The following is a 16,895-nucleotide window of genomic DNA, read 5'->3' on the forward strand; positions in this document are numbered from 1 at the left end:
TCCCATTTTTGCTTCCCTAATAATTCTAGACCACAACTTTTAAATTAGCAAACAGTAAGAAAATGTGTTTTTCTGCTTGTAGATACTGAGCCACTTGAAAACCTTGGTAGAAACTCCTGTCAATACATTAAAACTACAAATGACTGATCCCCGTATGATCAGCCTGATCTCACTCCCTGGGGTTCCTGAGCTTTTCCATCACTGCTGTCTTACAGTCACTGTGGTCCAGTGCTGCAGCCTCCTGTCTGCTTTGTATTTGACCTCAGTCAGCAGTGATGGGCTGTGCTCTTTTAGCTGTCCCCTCTTAAAGAAACTGCGGGACTCCATCTGCTGGTGAAATGCTGCAAGTTAAAGTCATCAGCATTGATCATTCATGATAACTTACAGACTGTGGTAAACACATCCAAATCAAACAAGTATTTGAATGTCTACCTCAAAAGTGACCAGTGTTGATGTTCTAGCAGGCATGTATGATTGCTGAGAGATATTGCAGGCTGTGTGTGGGTGTGGGTGTGTGTTTGTGGTTACTGTGACAAGAAATGGAAAAAAAAAACAACTTAAGCCACAGTTGGCCTCAAATCTGTCATCAGATTCTGATGTGATTCTCTCCTCTAGGAAGAGTGAAAGTGAAACTTGTCGCCTCTTACTGATTGATGATTGAAAAATAAGTGATCTTTTGTACTCCTCTAATTTTTCAGGTGTTTGGAATGTTTTCTATTCCTTTTGAATATCAGAGAATTATCGATTGTCAAGCCAAAATGCTATAACAAAATCTGGTCCCACCTTTTCAAATGTGAGTATTATCTGCTTAGCATCACTATGAACTGAATAACTTTGGGATTTGGACAGTTGGTCAGATAAAATAAAGAATTTCATCTTAGACTATGAGAGACTGTGATGGACCTTTTTATTCATCATTACTTTATCATTTAATCGGCTGCTTAAAATTCTGTTACAAACCACTGATATATTGGTATAAGAGATCAGAAGCAGTGAGATACACTCTTAACACGTCCATGGGTATACCCAGAAGTATAGGTGGACGGGCGGCAGGGATGTTTACTTGGCTACGTGCAGACGTCAAAGCGCGTTCGTCGTATCCCAGCATGCAGCAGGAGGCCGATGAGAGATCCAGCAGCTGGTAGTGAGTTGCTCGAGCGCCGAGGAGGCAGCAGCCAACGGTCAACACAGCGCACACATTTCCTACTCCATGTGAGAAAAACGGAGCCTTCTAGCGCGCAGGCGACAGAAAAATATGCTGTTCGGACGCCTGACGAGTTACCGCACCGGCTTTTGAGTCATCATTGTCACCCGGTTTTCATTTTGGAGGATTCCTCCCTCCATCCTCCGGATCGCACCAAACAGGCAATGACAACGGTCTCAGCAACCCCGCAGCAGATGAGGGACCGGCTGCTGCAGGCCATCGACAGTCAGAGCAATGTGAGTAATGCTAGCAGGCTAGGTGGCTAACGTTAGCTTGTTTACCTGCACTCCGGCAAACTTGACAAGGCAGTTCACCCAACAGCTGTCAACTAATTGTTCCAATGTCTTTTAAAATGCGTGATTTACGATTTAGTTTGGCACCGATGTGTCAAATGACTTGGAAAGATGGAGACGCTGAGCTTTCGATTTGACAGCTTGCAGGCTACCTTAGCAGAAGCACTCCCTGGGTTAGAAATTAGCCTGGCGTTAGCTGGTTTATATAGCATGCTAGCTGCTAGCCTAGCCGTAACACCTAAGCGGGTTTGAAGTATTTTACGACTTGAAGGTGTAAAATGCATACAAGTGTCACCGAATTACTTATTTTACTACATAATTATCTACTAATGGGTCAGCATTTCTTTGTTCGCGCTAACTATACCTTGTTATCGAACTGGGAGGTAGCTAGCAAACTCTTAGCCGGAATAGCTACGTTTTAGGAAATAGTCGGATCCTTCTCTCTCAAGTTAGTTAAATGCTAGCAGTAGCCAAATAAGCTAACGCAGGTAAGTCCGCCGACATTCAAACGCTGGCTGACTTTCTCGAAAGGATAAGAAACTCACTCAAATTAAAGTTGAGCATTTCTTGCCTCCAGTCTTTGCCCTAGTGCTACACTTTTGTTAAAACGTTTGCAATGATGAAGGTTTTTTGGGTTGACACTATACCATCTTTACTTTTTAACGTCGTTGTGTCGATCTGAAGCAGACAGACAAGCTAATGGTCCCTAAGCTAATTTGTAAGCTAACTTTCCCCCTACTCACGCGCGTTGTAAAGACGATTCAGTACCTTTTCCAAATACTAGAGTGTTTATAACCATGACAGTAATATAGAAAAATTGGCTAATCATGTCAGTATCAGCCATTTGCATTGTCTTCTAGTATTTCAAGACTGTGATTGAGATTCTCTTAAACTCTTCTGTTGATGGTGATTTGATACTAATACTAAATCTTCTTTTTGTGTGAGCAACAAAGTAGGTGAAGTATTATAAAATGTTTGTTTGTGCTCTGCACAGATATGCAATATGGTGGCTGTGTTGGAGGTAATTTCCTGTCTTGAGAAGTATCCCATCACCAAAGAAGCACTTGAGGTAAGACAGTTGACCACACCTGAACTACTGTGTCATGTAGGCATTGTGTTGCTTAACATGTTTCTAATTTTTGACACACATGATCTATACAGGAAACTCGACTTGGAAAATTGATCAATGATGTAAGGAAGAAGACCAAGGATGAAGACCTTGCCAAGCGTGCTAAGAAACTCTTAAGGAACTGGCAAAAGCTGATTGAACCTGGACCAGCTGTGGTTGCGACTGCCCCTGGGTCTACCAATGGCAGTTCTCATCCCTGCAGAACAGAGGCCTCCCCTCCTGACATCTCTGTGTCAGGGAAGGGTGTCCCTGAAGTTAAAATCAGAAATGATGTTCACAACACTTACTCACCAAAAGCTGAGAAATCAAGCAGCCGCAAACGCCGAGCAGAGCACAGAGACAGTGGAGTGCACTTACCAGAAAAAATCTCCAAGATGTCTTCATATGATAACTCTGTTTCATCACCACCCACCAATGGGATTGCAGGCAGTCCTGATGCCCCGCCCGACCAGCAAGTTGTCCCGTCTCCTGACAGATCTCGGATAGAGCACCTTGATAATGATAAAATCAACAGAATTCCGGTTAATGCGGTCAAGCCTCGCCCCAGCTCTCCTGGAGTGGCCAAACTACCTAGCACTTCCTCTATGATCAAGGTTGCTGTGATGCAGCAACAAGCTAGATTGGATGAAGGGGGAGGAGGGCCATATTATCAAGCCAGAAGTCCCCGTGGCCTCACTACCAGTCCAAGGAGCATGAAGCAAGATACAGTGACCAAGCGCTCTTCAGCATACGCACCGAAAGCAATGCCTATCCCAAGCCCTTCTTCAAGGGATTCTCCCCTGTCTTTGCCCCAGTCTGTATCCTCCCCAGCCCAAGCATCTTACGCTGACAAGCTGCCACATTCTTCTCATAGGTCTTCAATGCACTGGGCCAGTTCATCAGAAGTTCCCTCTCATTGCCCACCACCTGACTTATCTGCAACACTGGAATCCCCTTCAGTCTCCCCTTCACCCTCTCACCCCCAACACAACTCAGAACTACACAGACCGACATCTGAGGGAGCCATGTCTGTGTCTGATGACACAGATGGGACAACGGTCCCCAACTCAGAGCATAAAAGGAGGAAGTACAGATCAAGAGACTACTCTGTCAACTTAGATGGTCAGAAAATAGAGGACACGACTAAGCCTGTACGGTTAAAAGAACGCAGACTAACATTTGACCCTGTCACAGGTCAGATCAAACCTCTGGTCCATAAAGAACATTCTCAAACAGAGGAAGCCCCCACTCCTGACCCTGCTGAGTCTAGGCAGAGAACTGAAAGCACTGTACAACAGCCAGCTGCCCCAGCCCCAGCTCCTGCTCCTGCTCCTGCTCCTGTTCCTGCCTCTGCTTCAATCCCAACTCCAGCTTCAGCCCCAGTTCCAAACCCCGCCGCAGCCCCAGGTCCCAGCCCCAACCCTTTCCATCAAACGAACTGGAAGGAGCTGTCCAGAAATGAAATCATCCAGTCCTACTTGAACCTTCAGAGCAATGTGCTCACCTCCTCAGGGGTCCAGGCCCCTAGTGCACACTTTTTCATGTCAGAGTATCTGAAAAGGGAAGAACAGGAGATCAAGGACTCACGGAAGATACATGTTCTGCAGACGGACAGCTCAGTTGGGGATTTACCAGGCATGAGCCGGGAGGTGATGGAGGAGGACCTGGACAGGATACACACACAGCACTGGCCAGGGGTGAACGGTTGTTACGACACCAAGGGCACCTGGTATGATTGGACAGAGTGCATATCATTGGACCCTCATGGGGATGAAAGCAAATTGAACATCCTGCCATATGTTTGCCTAGACTGAGGGGTTTGGGAAGGTTTCTGTCCTTTTCCACTCCTTTCTGTGTCTCCCCGCAGAGACAGATACTTTGTGATTTTGTTTGTCCACTGTGAGTTCGGCAAAAGCCAGGCCTGCTAAACTCCCCCACCCCTGCCCCACGCCTCTTCTCTTTCTGTGATAATCTGTTGAGATTGGTATAAAAAGGGTAAAAATTAAAAGAATAGTTGAGTTTGTAATACCAAGGGCTGTTTCTGTTTTATTTTTCAAACTGAAAGCCACAGGAATGATGAGGCCCTACATGCAGAGTGCTGCTACTAACACTGACGGCGAAAAAGAGACGACAGAATTATCCCAGGTGATCAGAAATGGTGTTGTGATGTGAATTTTTGATGTTCTGAATCATACCTCTATTTCAGGCTCACTGGGATGATGCTGTTTTCTTTTTTCATTACCTTGTAGTTTCTAATGAGGAATTGCAATCTAGAAATAAATTTGAGGGAAGGCTGGGGTTTAGCTGTCCTGTCCAGACCGCCATGTTGGTGCCCAGAAAGGTGTAGAGTGCGTCTAGCACAGGTAGAGCTTAACATATCCAGAGTTTGAAATACTGGACCATATTTGGCAGTTACAAGAAGCTTTATGTGAGATATAAAGAGTAAATTATAAATTCTTATCATGTATGCATCTATTTATTTTGACCAGTTCATTTATGGGATTTTTTCTGTTTGCATCACAATGTTGTCAGCCTAATCTTCGATGTTAAAGGAGCATACAGATGCTTTTTGCATGGTCTTTCTTAAAGACTGGCCGATGCATATGGTCATAAACATTCCATACCCCACCCTTCATTCACCCTTTGCTCTCTATCTCATCACGCAGCCTTGTATGTCCATGCCATCTCAACTCTCAAGAAGAAATTCATTGTGCAAAATCACTTGGTGTCAGTGCATCAAAGTAATGTGGTGCTAATTTAAAGTGATTTCAGCTAAAATGAACAACTGCCCACACGCTAATTCCCTCCCAAGAATAAAATATTAAAAAATGTCAGTTTGGATCAATAATTTCAAAGAGGCAACAACAAGGACAGGTGTGAATGCTGGGACTCACTTTGTCTCCATTCCTTTAGATACTGTTTGCCTCCTGGAATTCCTTCACGACCCTCGTCAGCCTTAGGGAATATACAGGATTGAGACTTTTTATACAGCTGACAACTTGTGGGTCCTTTCATCACCGAATAAATACAAGTGGGAATCGCAGCTGACACTCCCACTACCTATGTGCCAATTGTTTCTTCAGAGTTTCAGACACATTAAAAGTTTTAGCAGCTGCTTTTGAGAGTTGAGAAAACTTGTTGGACGCTTGCTACCATTTTTGAATATAGCAACCATAAAAGGGAGAAAGAGATAAAGCTGTGTGCATCAGATTTCTTGGAATTTGCCATGTGGTAATTAAAGCTTCATTTTGATTTCCCTTTATACTCATCAGTCTCTGCCACATTTTCTCACAACTTAAATTAAGATTGGCTTCTGTGCAGCCTCTCTGTCCATACATCCTGTCAGTCATTCATCCCTACCAATGTGCCTTGGTAAATGGTAAGTCTGGATTTGCTTCCGCATAAGAGTCACCTGTCCACGGAGTCGGGTTTATGTGCGAGCGTTCCAAATCCCGTGATCAGTACGACGCTGTTATATGCACCATTTCTGTTACTTTTTGTACACACTGATCTAGTGAGGGTGAAGCTGCAGACAATGAGAAACTGCACAACAACACAGCTGGCAATAAAGGAGAAGTGCTACAAGTGGTTGATTAGAATCTGTTTTCTGGAGTTTTGACTGGGGCATCTTTATTTGTTCAATGTTTAACATCTCTCAATTGTTTGAAAAATAAAATGATCTAAACCTTCAGCCCGGTCCTCTGACTCTGTTCCAGTGCCATTGTGTTTGACGACAGCCGTCATCCTTGAATGTCTTGCTCTGTTGAAGCTGAATGGTCAGTCTGCGTAAGTGTCATTGTGCTGTAATTTGTTGTATTTACCCAGTTCATCCATGTGGGGGTGCAGATTGTCCGTTTGTCTCCTTTGTCTGCATCAGTGTGTGATGTAATTGTGGCATTAGAGGGCTAACTTCAGATCACTGAGATCATTTTTCTCAGCCTGTGAAGAATATATGACCCTCTGTTTTTATATAAAATAATCAGGATTTAGATCCTCCGTTAGCTGAATCCTGTGATTGTCAACACCCCCTGTGAAAACATGGCCTTGTGTGTAAAAAAGTGACATTTTTATTAGCACTATTACCCTCAATAGAGATAGCATATAGATCCCTATGTGTTAAACAGGCTCAGAGGGATCATAAATGCGTCACTTCCTGCCATGACTCCCTGAGCTGACGTAATCTCATATCAGAATGAGTAACTTGTCCTCCCTTCAGGTGTGTTTACAGTCAGACTCTGAATCAGTCCTCTACACACCTGTGTGATGTATTCATATGACACGTACCTTCAAGCACAGCTGTATTTATGTCCAGACACTGAGGAGAAACACCTGGTTTATGTCATTCATTTCAACATTCACATCTTGTCTGGTTAGTCTGTTGAGTGGGATGAATCAGTGTATCGAACTCAGCCAAAACATTATGTCAGGCTGAAGATGTGCAATTCACTGAAGTCTGCTCATATTGTGATTTCTACATATTTGGGATTAATTTCATTATTGATTCATCTGCCGGTGATAGACTCAAAAGATTGATTCTGTGTTGTGTCAGAAAACAGCTAAAAAATGTCTGAACAATTCAAAACTCAAACATATTTAACTTACAATCATCTGTGACAAAGAAACACATGATTAATATTCTGTTGATCAACTAGTTAATCAACTATTTCAGCTGTAGTGATATGAAACAGCACACTTGTGTTGGCAGAGAGATACAATACATCCATGTGTGCTTTGATATCAGAGGACACCCTCAGCGATTAATTCTGTTCATTTCAGCATGAAACCTCAACACAAGTCCCTTTAATTCAGGTTTTAAAACGCACCATGCAACCAGAAACAGCTTAAACTAATGTCAGTTTTTAAGGCAGCTTGCTGCATCTAGGGTCAGTTTCATTTCCCTGACTGTCCAGTAGTCAGTAAGCTCCACCTTTACCAAAAGCCCCATTGTTCGTAACTGGATTAAGGCTGGTCTGGGAAAACAACTTGGTATGTGTTGTGTGTAGGCTTCCTTTTAAAGAATATATGTTGGTGTAGTTGTAGGGGCCTGCCTCTCTTCACTCCTGATGATGGTCATGTGAGGAGTCATGTACTTCACGTGCTGTCATGTACCCTCACTAATGATGGCATTCCGTCCCTGGCTCTGGACACCCGTGTAAGTTTAGAGGTAACGAGACTGCATCTTGTAAGAGCCGTTTCTGTGCGGAACAGACTTGCGCAAAAAAAAAAAAAAAAAAGGTAGCAAGAGGAAACCGACTATGTGACCCTTGTAGAAATCCCCTGGCCTCCCGAACTCACAGTCTGGTTGAATTTGAAACTTTCTTATTAATATGTGAAGAAGGAATCCACCATGGCGAGTAATCTGTTGCAAATCAGGCGTAATTCTGGAGCAGCAGCACAGATCCTGGCATGTGAAGTACTCTCTGTTATCTAAAACCACATAGCACCGGCATTACGTCAACTCAGTAGCTCATGGTACTTAGTTTAGTGCCTCCAAACTGTGACTCAAAAAAGTGCGACAATTTGTCTGGTCCACTGCGCGTCTGGTATGCAGGGTGGGACCAGTGGATCACTCCCACCATTCAGGAATTTGGGAAGTTTCCTTCCATATAAGGAGTTTTTGATTTCTATCGCGACCTAAGGAAGAGAAGGGGAAAGGTGGAGCCTAGGATCGATTAACAACGCGGATAACCAAAGAGTAGGTAGGAAAAGTGAGAGTATTCACTGATGTGGACTTCCGTAATTGCTGATACTTTGCATACAATTTAATTCTGGGGGTGCGTGTCGTTTTGAAGGTAGGCTTATAAAAGTTGTAATATATTTTCTAGCTCTGTATTAACGCCCATCATCCCTCTGTTCATGTATTCATTTATTTGAGTAACTTGTCATATTTATACAGCCAATTCTAATCTATATGAATTATAATATAAAGATTTAAAAGCCATATCTAACTCCACTGCCATCATGTGTACGTTTCAAACTGTCCCCCAGGTTGTTAAAACCCTCAAACTGGCACAGGCATACGATTTAAATAAATAAGCCCCCCCTTCTTTAGATGAGCGGTTGAGTGATGTCATCCAGTGCTCCTATCTCATTAAAGCATGAGCTCATATGTCCCGTGTTAAATATCGCCCATCCCTCGCGCCGCTGCACCGACCCGCTGAAGCAGGGAACTATCTTGACTCACGATCAGCCTTCTTTGGCAGAACCGTGGGAGCGCTCTAATTGGCGGCCGTAAAAGAGAAAGGAAGTATTTAGTGCACTCAGTTTTCATTGGAAGAGAAAGTCGCAGATAATTTAGCGCAGATTTTATCCTCCAGACAGAATCTCTTTTTTGACGCTTATAGCACAACAGCTCTTCGACAATGGCATCGTTTAACAAGGGTCCTGCCTACGGTTTATCAGCGGAGGTGAAAAACAAGGTAGGTGCTCGTACTTTTTTTTTTTTTTTACATATCACATAAAGTAAGTTGTAATGAACATTTTTCGCCCCTCGTCATCCTCCTGTTGTTCTTTTCTCGGAAGGCGAAGGTCACCTGGCCTCCATTTTGATATGCGCTCACAGGTTACGAGGTAGACAAAGGTGGATGGGATAACGGTTCCACGAGAGATTTTAAAGTGCTTTTTCAAAGTTTAAACAAACTATAACTATCCTAAAAGTTAAGTTGACGATGAATACTTTTCAAATCATATATTCATCTTATAGTTTTACATTATTTTTTCCCCCCACACAGGAGACAAACTTAAATCGGACTATGGGCGTTGTTCCTCTTGGCAAAGTAATATGTCGTTGTGGCAAAATTGTTCTGCCCGTTTCCAGACTTTTCTCCGCACTGCGCAGCGTGTTGTCCGGTGTTGTGACCCGCATTAGCAGATAATGTAATTCACGTATTGGTGCCGGGCTTGACTGCCACCCAACCCCATTATCGGGTCTTTTTTATTGCCACTTTGAAACTGCGACAGTACCTCCCTGCGTCCCCCCTTGCGGTAAGTTGTCGCGCTGCTTCACTCGATTAAAACTTCCCTTCGCTCAAATCTTGTCAGACCAGTGCAGGAGAGGATTTAGTTTTCGACCTGCAGAATAAATCCTTGTGCAGACTGAAGTCCCACAAATCAACCGCTTGTTTATTTAGACCTGCCTGCACAGATCTCTGCATCCGGATCCACTTAAAATACCAGTGATGCGGCAGATTACTCTCCAGACCGCGTTACTCACACACCGAGCTGCACAGCCTCGAGCTGTTTCTCTTTCTAAATATGACACAAAGGTGTTGTAACTCTGTAATACTGTAGGTTTTTTTTCCCAGTGTGCTCTCCTGCTTTAAAGTTTGTTTCTTTTTCTCACTTGAAAGGTAAAAAATGCGTAAGTTTCTAAGCTTTCATGTACCTGCCAGTGTTTCTGTAGCTCAACTTCAGCTGATTTTTTCTTATTTTCCATCTGCATTCCAAAGGAGAGAGGGGGTCCCGCCCCCTCCCCAGATCCCTACAGAACAACATGAGCCGGACACACAGAAATCATGTAGATTTCCTGTCTGTTGCCAGTGATGTCCTTGAATTTGGGGGAGGGGGGGCTGATTTTAATGGTATTTCCTGCCGTCAGTGACGTAGCCATCTCTGTGAAATGTGAGGCATTTAAGGATTTACACCCCCCCCCACCCCTGTAGAAAATCTGCACCGGCAAGCATCTCTGAAGTTTAGACTGTGATCTCTAAAGTTGTCCAGCTGTTGTAAGCAACCTTCTTTGAGCCTCACTGCGGCCCGTACTCATTCATGGCATTGACACGCACAGCCCGGCGCCCTGGTTGCTTTCATTCAGATCTTTCATCCAGCCTCTGTGGGGCAAATTCCTTGCGTTCAGCTTGTCTCTGGAAATTACATCTGTCGGCCTCTTTGTGGGCAATTAAAATAGGCAGTGTTGTTTTTAATATGGGGATAAGTGAATGAAGGAAATGTAATTAGAAGACAGACATTCCTTTAGAGTACAACCAGCTGTGAGGTGAATGTGGCCAGCTTCTATGTATACGGTCAGCTAAACTCTGCGGTCGGGTCCCTCGTTGCCCTCGGGACAGAGAGGGATTGTTGGCTGGTTGTGAGTTCGCTCTGAGCTCAGTCAACACCTTGTTCTTTGCCGAAAAAGAAGTCTGTACCTGTTTCAGTTTTAATCACTGACTTTGCTGTGGGACAAAATATAAAGAGGAAAAAATAAAGCTGACAGAACCATTGTTCACGTGACCGCAATAATCTTCCTGAATGGCCTCTTTCAGTCAGAGTCAGCGAAGCGTGTTTGTCACACATACGTCATCAATCAGTGAAAAAATAAAGCTTGTAAACCAAAGTAACACCTCAACCGTGACACCTTCAATAGAAAGTCAAGCTTTGTGCCATGTTGAGGCCCTTAAACTCTCCCTCCCCTTCATAGCAATGGCCTTCCTGTGTTTCAGGGGAGAATTTAGCAGTTTAGCAAACAGGATATCCGTGTGTGTGTGTGTGTGTGTGTGTGTGTGTGTGTGTGTGTGTGTGTGTGTGTGTGTGTAAGGTCATGTCAGTGTCACCTTTTTTTTTTTTATTTCCGAAGGCTAAGACAAAACCCCCTCAGTAGCTGCAGCATGCCATGCTGAGGCAAAGTGAAATCCAGGGCTGACCATGAAACATGATAACACGCAGTCATAATAAACGTTTGAAGACAAATATTGAAGTATTATGTGATGTATTATTACCCACAGTGCTGCCGTTGTTATAAATGCAGCTCAGTCATCAGTTTGGAGGGGGAGGTCATTGTGGACAGGGTGATCGTTTTTCACGTCTGTGATGAACTCTGAATGTGTTTACTGTTTTAACTGCTCACCTACTGGCTGTTATCGCAGCTCGTGGAACACATGTGACCTTTGACCTCTTTGCCCAACCAGATCGCTCAGAAGTATGACCTTCAGAAAGAAGAGGAGTTGAGGATTTGGATTGAAGATGTCACTGGCGCTTCCATCGGCCCCGACTTCCAGAAAGGCTTGAAGAATGGAGTCATTCTGTGCGAGTAAGCAGCACTGCGGTACACTGTGCCATCAGGGTCTGGGCCATCACTTTTTATTACGTATGGTGGTTTTGGAAAACTTCAATATTTTCCTCTTTTCTTTCTCTGCTTTTTTTTCCCCTTACAGACTTATCAACAAACTTGCAAACAACCCCGTGAAAAAGATCAACCATTCGGCGCTGAACTGGCATCAGGTGAATGAGATGATGACACGTGCTTTTTAACCAGCTGAGGGTGCAGCATCTAATTGTTTGCACACAGTTAGAGAATTGCTTTTGTACGTAGCTGACAAATGATTCCCTGTGCTGTCACATTGTGCTCTGGGTGTTGGGATGTCAGCACACTGAATCATGCTAGCTCATGGTAATGCTTGCATGTTGGCAGTGTTGCAAGCTTCTTTTGGTTTTACAGCCACTGCTTTAGAGCCGTTTCTAAAACTGGTTTCTTTACTTGGGTGTGACCGGTCGCATTAAGCACTCCCTCATTTGAGACTGGCTGCATGTTGCAAATACAAACTGTTTTTAGAGCTAAGTGACTGCATCTTTCTCATAAGTATATTTAAGATGTTGTGCAAACAGAGAGAAATTCTCACGTGAATTGTGCACACACTTAGTGACTAATCTTCTTTGAAATCGGTTTGGTTTTAGCTGGAGAACCTGACGAACTTCATCAAAGCTATCACAGCGTTCGGCCTGAAGCCTCATGATATCTTTGAAGCCAACGACCTGTTTGAGAACGGCAACATGACGCAGGTCCAGACAACACTGCTCGCACTCGCTAGCATGGTGAGTCTTAAAAATCACATGCTGACACTGGGGATGTGTTCCTAAAAGTTAAAATTATTCTTGTTTTTATGACAACCTTCTGTGCTCTTGTCTCAGGCCAAGACCAAGGGCTGCCAGTCACGGGTGGACATCGGGGTGAAGTATGCAGACAAGCAGGAGAGGATGTTTAATGAGGAGAAGATGAAGGCTGGACAGTGTGTCATTGGCCTGCAGGTATAGTTTTTGTTCGAAATTCTGTAGTGAAAATGACTGCAGTGTACACTCACTCCTTCATTTAAACCACCATTTATTTCATTTTAAAGTCAGCGCATCACATTAATGAAGTTTGTCTGACACTGGTAAAAATGAAATGTGAGGACAGCTGTCAATGAAGGAAAACAGTGAAATATTACTCAAGACTATTTACAGCTGATTAACTTGGTATTTTTGGCAGGATCTAATGGAGGTGAGGCATGTTGCACGCTTGAGGCACTGGGCTCAATACACGTGTGAAACTATTGCGAAACCAGACTGTCATGATCTCATGTCAAACAGAATACGCTTGTGTTGAAGAGCTGCTTGTTGCTCTCACTGCTTTTAAAGCCTCTGTTTTGTTACTGTTTCTGTCACCAAGAAAGATGTTGAGTAGGTAAGACCTAAGAAAACAGTGAGGACAACTCAACATACTGTTCGCAAGTGTCAAGTACTCATAGCCAACTGAATCCTTAAAGTATGTTTGCACGGTGTCATGGACATCACCTGCATTCTTGCTGAAAGTGTGAAAAATGCAGTGACATTCAACAAACATTGGTAAAATGTTGCATAAGTGCAGCTTGCGGCTTTAAAGCAAATGTTTGTATTGCAGCTCCTGTACGTGGATTTATTGTGCTGTTTCTGTCTAGATGGGGACCAACAAGTGTGCCAGTCAGGCAGGTATGAACGCCTATGGCACCAGGAGGCACTTATATGACCCCAAAAATCAAATCCAGCCCCCCATGGACAACACAACCATCAGCCTGCAAATGGGAACCAACAAGGGGGCGAGCCAGGTACAGCAACATGTTCCCAACTTCTCATAAATCCTTTGTTATAAGACTCGAGTGGAAATGAGCCTCAGGGCATCATATATTCCTTTCCATATATCTTTCAGCTGCTGTCATGAGTGTCATGTTTAGTCTTGCAGAAAGCTATAACTCCTGGTTTGTCTCCACCGAGAAAAAAAACGACACTTGATCACGTGGGCTCAGTGAAATCAGCACTATGTTTAGAAAAATAGCTGTTGTATAAATGTTATAACATCATAAAACGCTTGAAACAAAGTATCTGTGATTCATATTTTCTTTTTCCTCTGTCTCTTCTACAGGCTGGGATGACTGCTCCAGGGACAAGGCGTGCCATTTACGACCAGAAGCTGTGCACAGACAAGTGTGACAACAGCACCATGTCCCTACAGATGGGCTTCAGCCAGGGAGCCAACCAGAGCGGCCAGAACTTCGGCCTGGGCCGGCAGATCTATGACGCCAAGTACTGTCCTAAGGCCGGAGAGGTTGCAGACAATCAGAACGGGGCAGGCATCCACTGCAACTACGTGCCAGATTACCAAGACGAGGGTTACCAAGGTTACCAGGAAGAAGAGCAGGTGTACCAAGAGGATGGGACAGATTACTAGGAGGAAGGAAGGAGATGAGGAAGGGAAAGAGAGATTGCATAAAGGAAGGATCCTCTGCAAGAAATTTCAAGGCAGGTGGTTTATTTTTATATCCATAGGATATCGCCCTGTTTTTTGGGGTCGTATCCTCTTTAGTATTGTCTGATAATGTTTCTTTACCCCTATTTGTGCAAAACCAATGTTACACATATCATGATGAGCTGCATTTCTGTGACTTTTATATTTAAAATGACCATAAAAGCCAGTCTTTTGGGCTTGGCTAGTTTTCTATCCCAGGGATGTTTTTAATGTGCCAAAGCCCCTCTTCTCTTTTTTCCCCTGTGTTTTTTGCTGACTCATTGGTTACATTAAGGGAGATCCCCAGGTTTTAAAAGGGCAGCATGAAATGAAACTAAGGATGAGACATTAGGAAGTTTTTTTTTCTTTTTTCTTTGTAACAGTTGATAAGAAAGTGCATCTGGGTTTGAACAAAGCGCCCGTGTTCGTGTTAATGTGTACCAGCTGTATCATCTGTGTAAACAAGATTCCTGTGAATGACAATGTGCATTTGATTGTGTTTGACTTCTTCAGTATCTCCTTCATTCCTTCAGTATTGATCATGGACATATACAGTCATAAACTCAGACAGACGAGGAAACAAAATGTTTTGTGTTTTTTTTAACAAACCAGTTGTACCTTTTTTACTTTGTCTATTTTTCTTGCTGATTTCAGTTTTTCTTTTTTTTAATGGAGGAAATATTTCCTTTGTTTTCATAACCAGTCCAACTGGAGTTTAGCTTGTTTTCTTTGGATTAGAGGCGGTGGGGGAGGACAAAGTAATACTCAAGTGAGGTTTGAACATTCCAAGCAAGAATACTGGATTCCTTTTTTCAGTGAGTAATGTTAAAGTATCATTATTAAATATCGGTTGAAATGCAAACTAATAATAAAATTATATTGGATCATTATTATTTATGCATATTTGTAATTTTTAAATGGGGGCTGTTTTGTACTTTGACTCTGAATAACATTTGGTTTTGGACTATACGTTTTCCTCTGGAATATCCTTTATGCCAATGGAAAAATGTTTGAATTGAGAAGTATGTCTTTGTGAATACAGTGTAATAAAAATGTGTATTCATTATCACGTGTTAGTTTGTTTTTAATACTTGGCACAAAGGACGGGTCTGAGAGCTGTTTCTTAATCTGCAGCAGTGTAGCTTTGTTAAGTTGCATGGAGCCATAAAAAATGATAACTGATAGAGGACAAATGAAACAGGAAAGGTTATGAAACAGGTTGTTACTACATTACTATGCACCTACTGTATAACACTGCAAGTCTTTGTAAAACAGACCTGTGGTGTGTTTGTAAAAGGTTGGGTAAACACTTTTTCCTCACATACAGATGGTATTGCTTTGAACTGTTCAGGTTTTGAGATGTGTATCTCTTGAGATTTCTACCTCCATGTCAAAATGGGATTTCATTAGTGGTCCTCAGAGCACTGAACATTTATTTAAGCGACATATAAGAAACAACTGAATTAAAATTCAATTATTATGTTTTGTGAACAACTCTATTAAAGCTGCAAGCAGTGTTGGCCCTCACACCCACATGAGCCTGGGGGGCACAACAGGGGGGTTGCAATGGCCTCGTTCCTGTAGGCTGGCTGACCTGGCTCTGGATCTTCAGGTCTACTGGACACTTTGTGAATCAGAATACTTGATTGGATTTTGGGTTGGTTGCAGTTGCTCCAACATTAATAGAATTAGAAAAGAAATAAAAATGTCATAGAGAATATGTAAAAATATGTACACAATAGAACACTATAAATCAACTATAAATAGTGAACAATATGAAATACCTAAATGTGAAAATGTAAACTATGTGCAATATACAAGTACACAGTATACACAGCAGCCGTACATGCAGAAATACAACATTCTACATCAAGTAATAAGAACATACATAATAATAACAGAATACTACTGCTGCTAATACCAAGACTATAATACTACCCATAATAACAATATATATATTTAGTAATTATAGTATATTGTAATAATCCTAACTAATTAGAATAATTATTAAGAATTATAAATAATGATGATGATAATAATATTAACCTCAACAACAAACTGGAGTGGACTAACAACACAGATGTCCTGTACAGGAAGGGCCAAAGTCATCTCCATCTGCTAAGAAGACTGAGGTGCTTTGGAGTGTGTAGGACACTGATAAAAACATTTCATGACTCTGTGGTGCATCTAAAACCTGTGATCGCACCGTCCAACTCTAATACTGTTTACTGTAGCACTGTGTGTACATACTGTTTCTGCACTGCTGTGTGATTTTATGTTTCTGGAGAGATCAGTCCAATAGTAATTGCTGGAGAGTCTTGCACGGAAACAAAGAACAATCTGGCACTGAGTGATTGTGGGAGAGCATCTTAAATACTGGACTGATTTAGAGTGAATCTCAGGTGAGGGGCAGGTGAGTGGTCAGGTAGGCATGGCTGGCAGTGGAGTGAGAGTGGAAAAGTACTGACTGAACATATGACCATATGAAGGAAAACGGCAGCAGGTAAGACACTCAATATACTGTGACATATACATATTTTTCTTTTTATACACCGTGTTCCATATCTTTTTATCTATTTTGCAATACTGAAAAACACTTAAACCATGTGCAATTCTCAATTCTCCTGCAATTTCCAGTTTCTCCCATTAGCAATATTATTTTTCAGCGCTATGTGTTTTTGCACAGCCCAGCACAGGTGAATAATCGCACATGTTAATGACATTATTACAGTTGTGAGGTAGTCCGACCAGTCAGTCCAGGGTGCCAGTCTACTGACT

At 42.6% G+C, this 16,895-nt stretch overlaps 2 protein-coding genes across 2 annotated transcripts; both read left to right on the forward strand.

The window, feature by feature from the left end:
• Positions 1-1,119: 1,119 nt before the first annotated feature.
• On the forward strand, positions 1,120-4,652 carry crsp7 (cofactor required for Sp1 transcriptional activation, subunit 7). Its single transcript, XM_070974280.1, has 3 exons — positions 1,120-1,440; positions 2,492-2,566; positions 2,659-4,652. The coding sequence occupies exons 1-3, from the start codon at positions 1,123-1,125 to the stop codon at positions 4,417-4,419; spliced, it is 2,154 nt and encodes a 717-aa protein (XP_070830381.1). The 5' UTR covers positions 1,120-1,122; the 3' UTR covers positions 4,420-4,652.
• A 4,199-nt stretch (positions 4,653-8,851) lies between these two features.
• cnn2 (calponin 2) lies at positions 8,852-15,183 on the forward strand. The gene is made up of 7 exons (XM_070974978.1): positions 8,852-9,024; positions 11,509-11,630; positions 11,755-11,821; positions 12,275-12,412; positions 12,509-12,625; positions 13,294-13,440; positions 13,755-15,183. Exons 1-7 carry the CDS (start codon positions 8,968-8,970, stop codon positions 14,058-14,060), a joined length of 954 nt encoding a protein of 317 aa, XP_070831079.1. The 5' UTR covers positions 8,852-8,967; the 3' UTR covers positions 14,061-15,183.
• The last annotated feature ends 1,712 nt before the right edge of the window (positions 15,184-16,895 follow it).

The sequence above is a fragment of the Chaetodon trifascialis genome, chromosome 11 (genome assembly GCF_039877785.1).
Source record: "Chaetodon trifascialis isolate fChaTrf1 chromosome 11, fChaTrf1.hap1, whole genome shotgun sequence".
In the NCBI taxonomy this organism is placed as follows: domain Eukaryota; kingdom Metazoa; phylum Chordata; class Actinopteri; order Chaetodontiformes; family Chaetodontidae; genus Chaetodon; species Chaetodon trifascialis.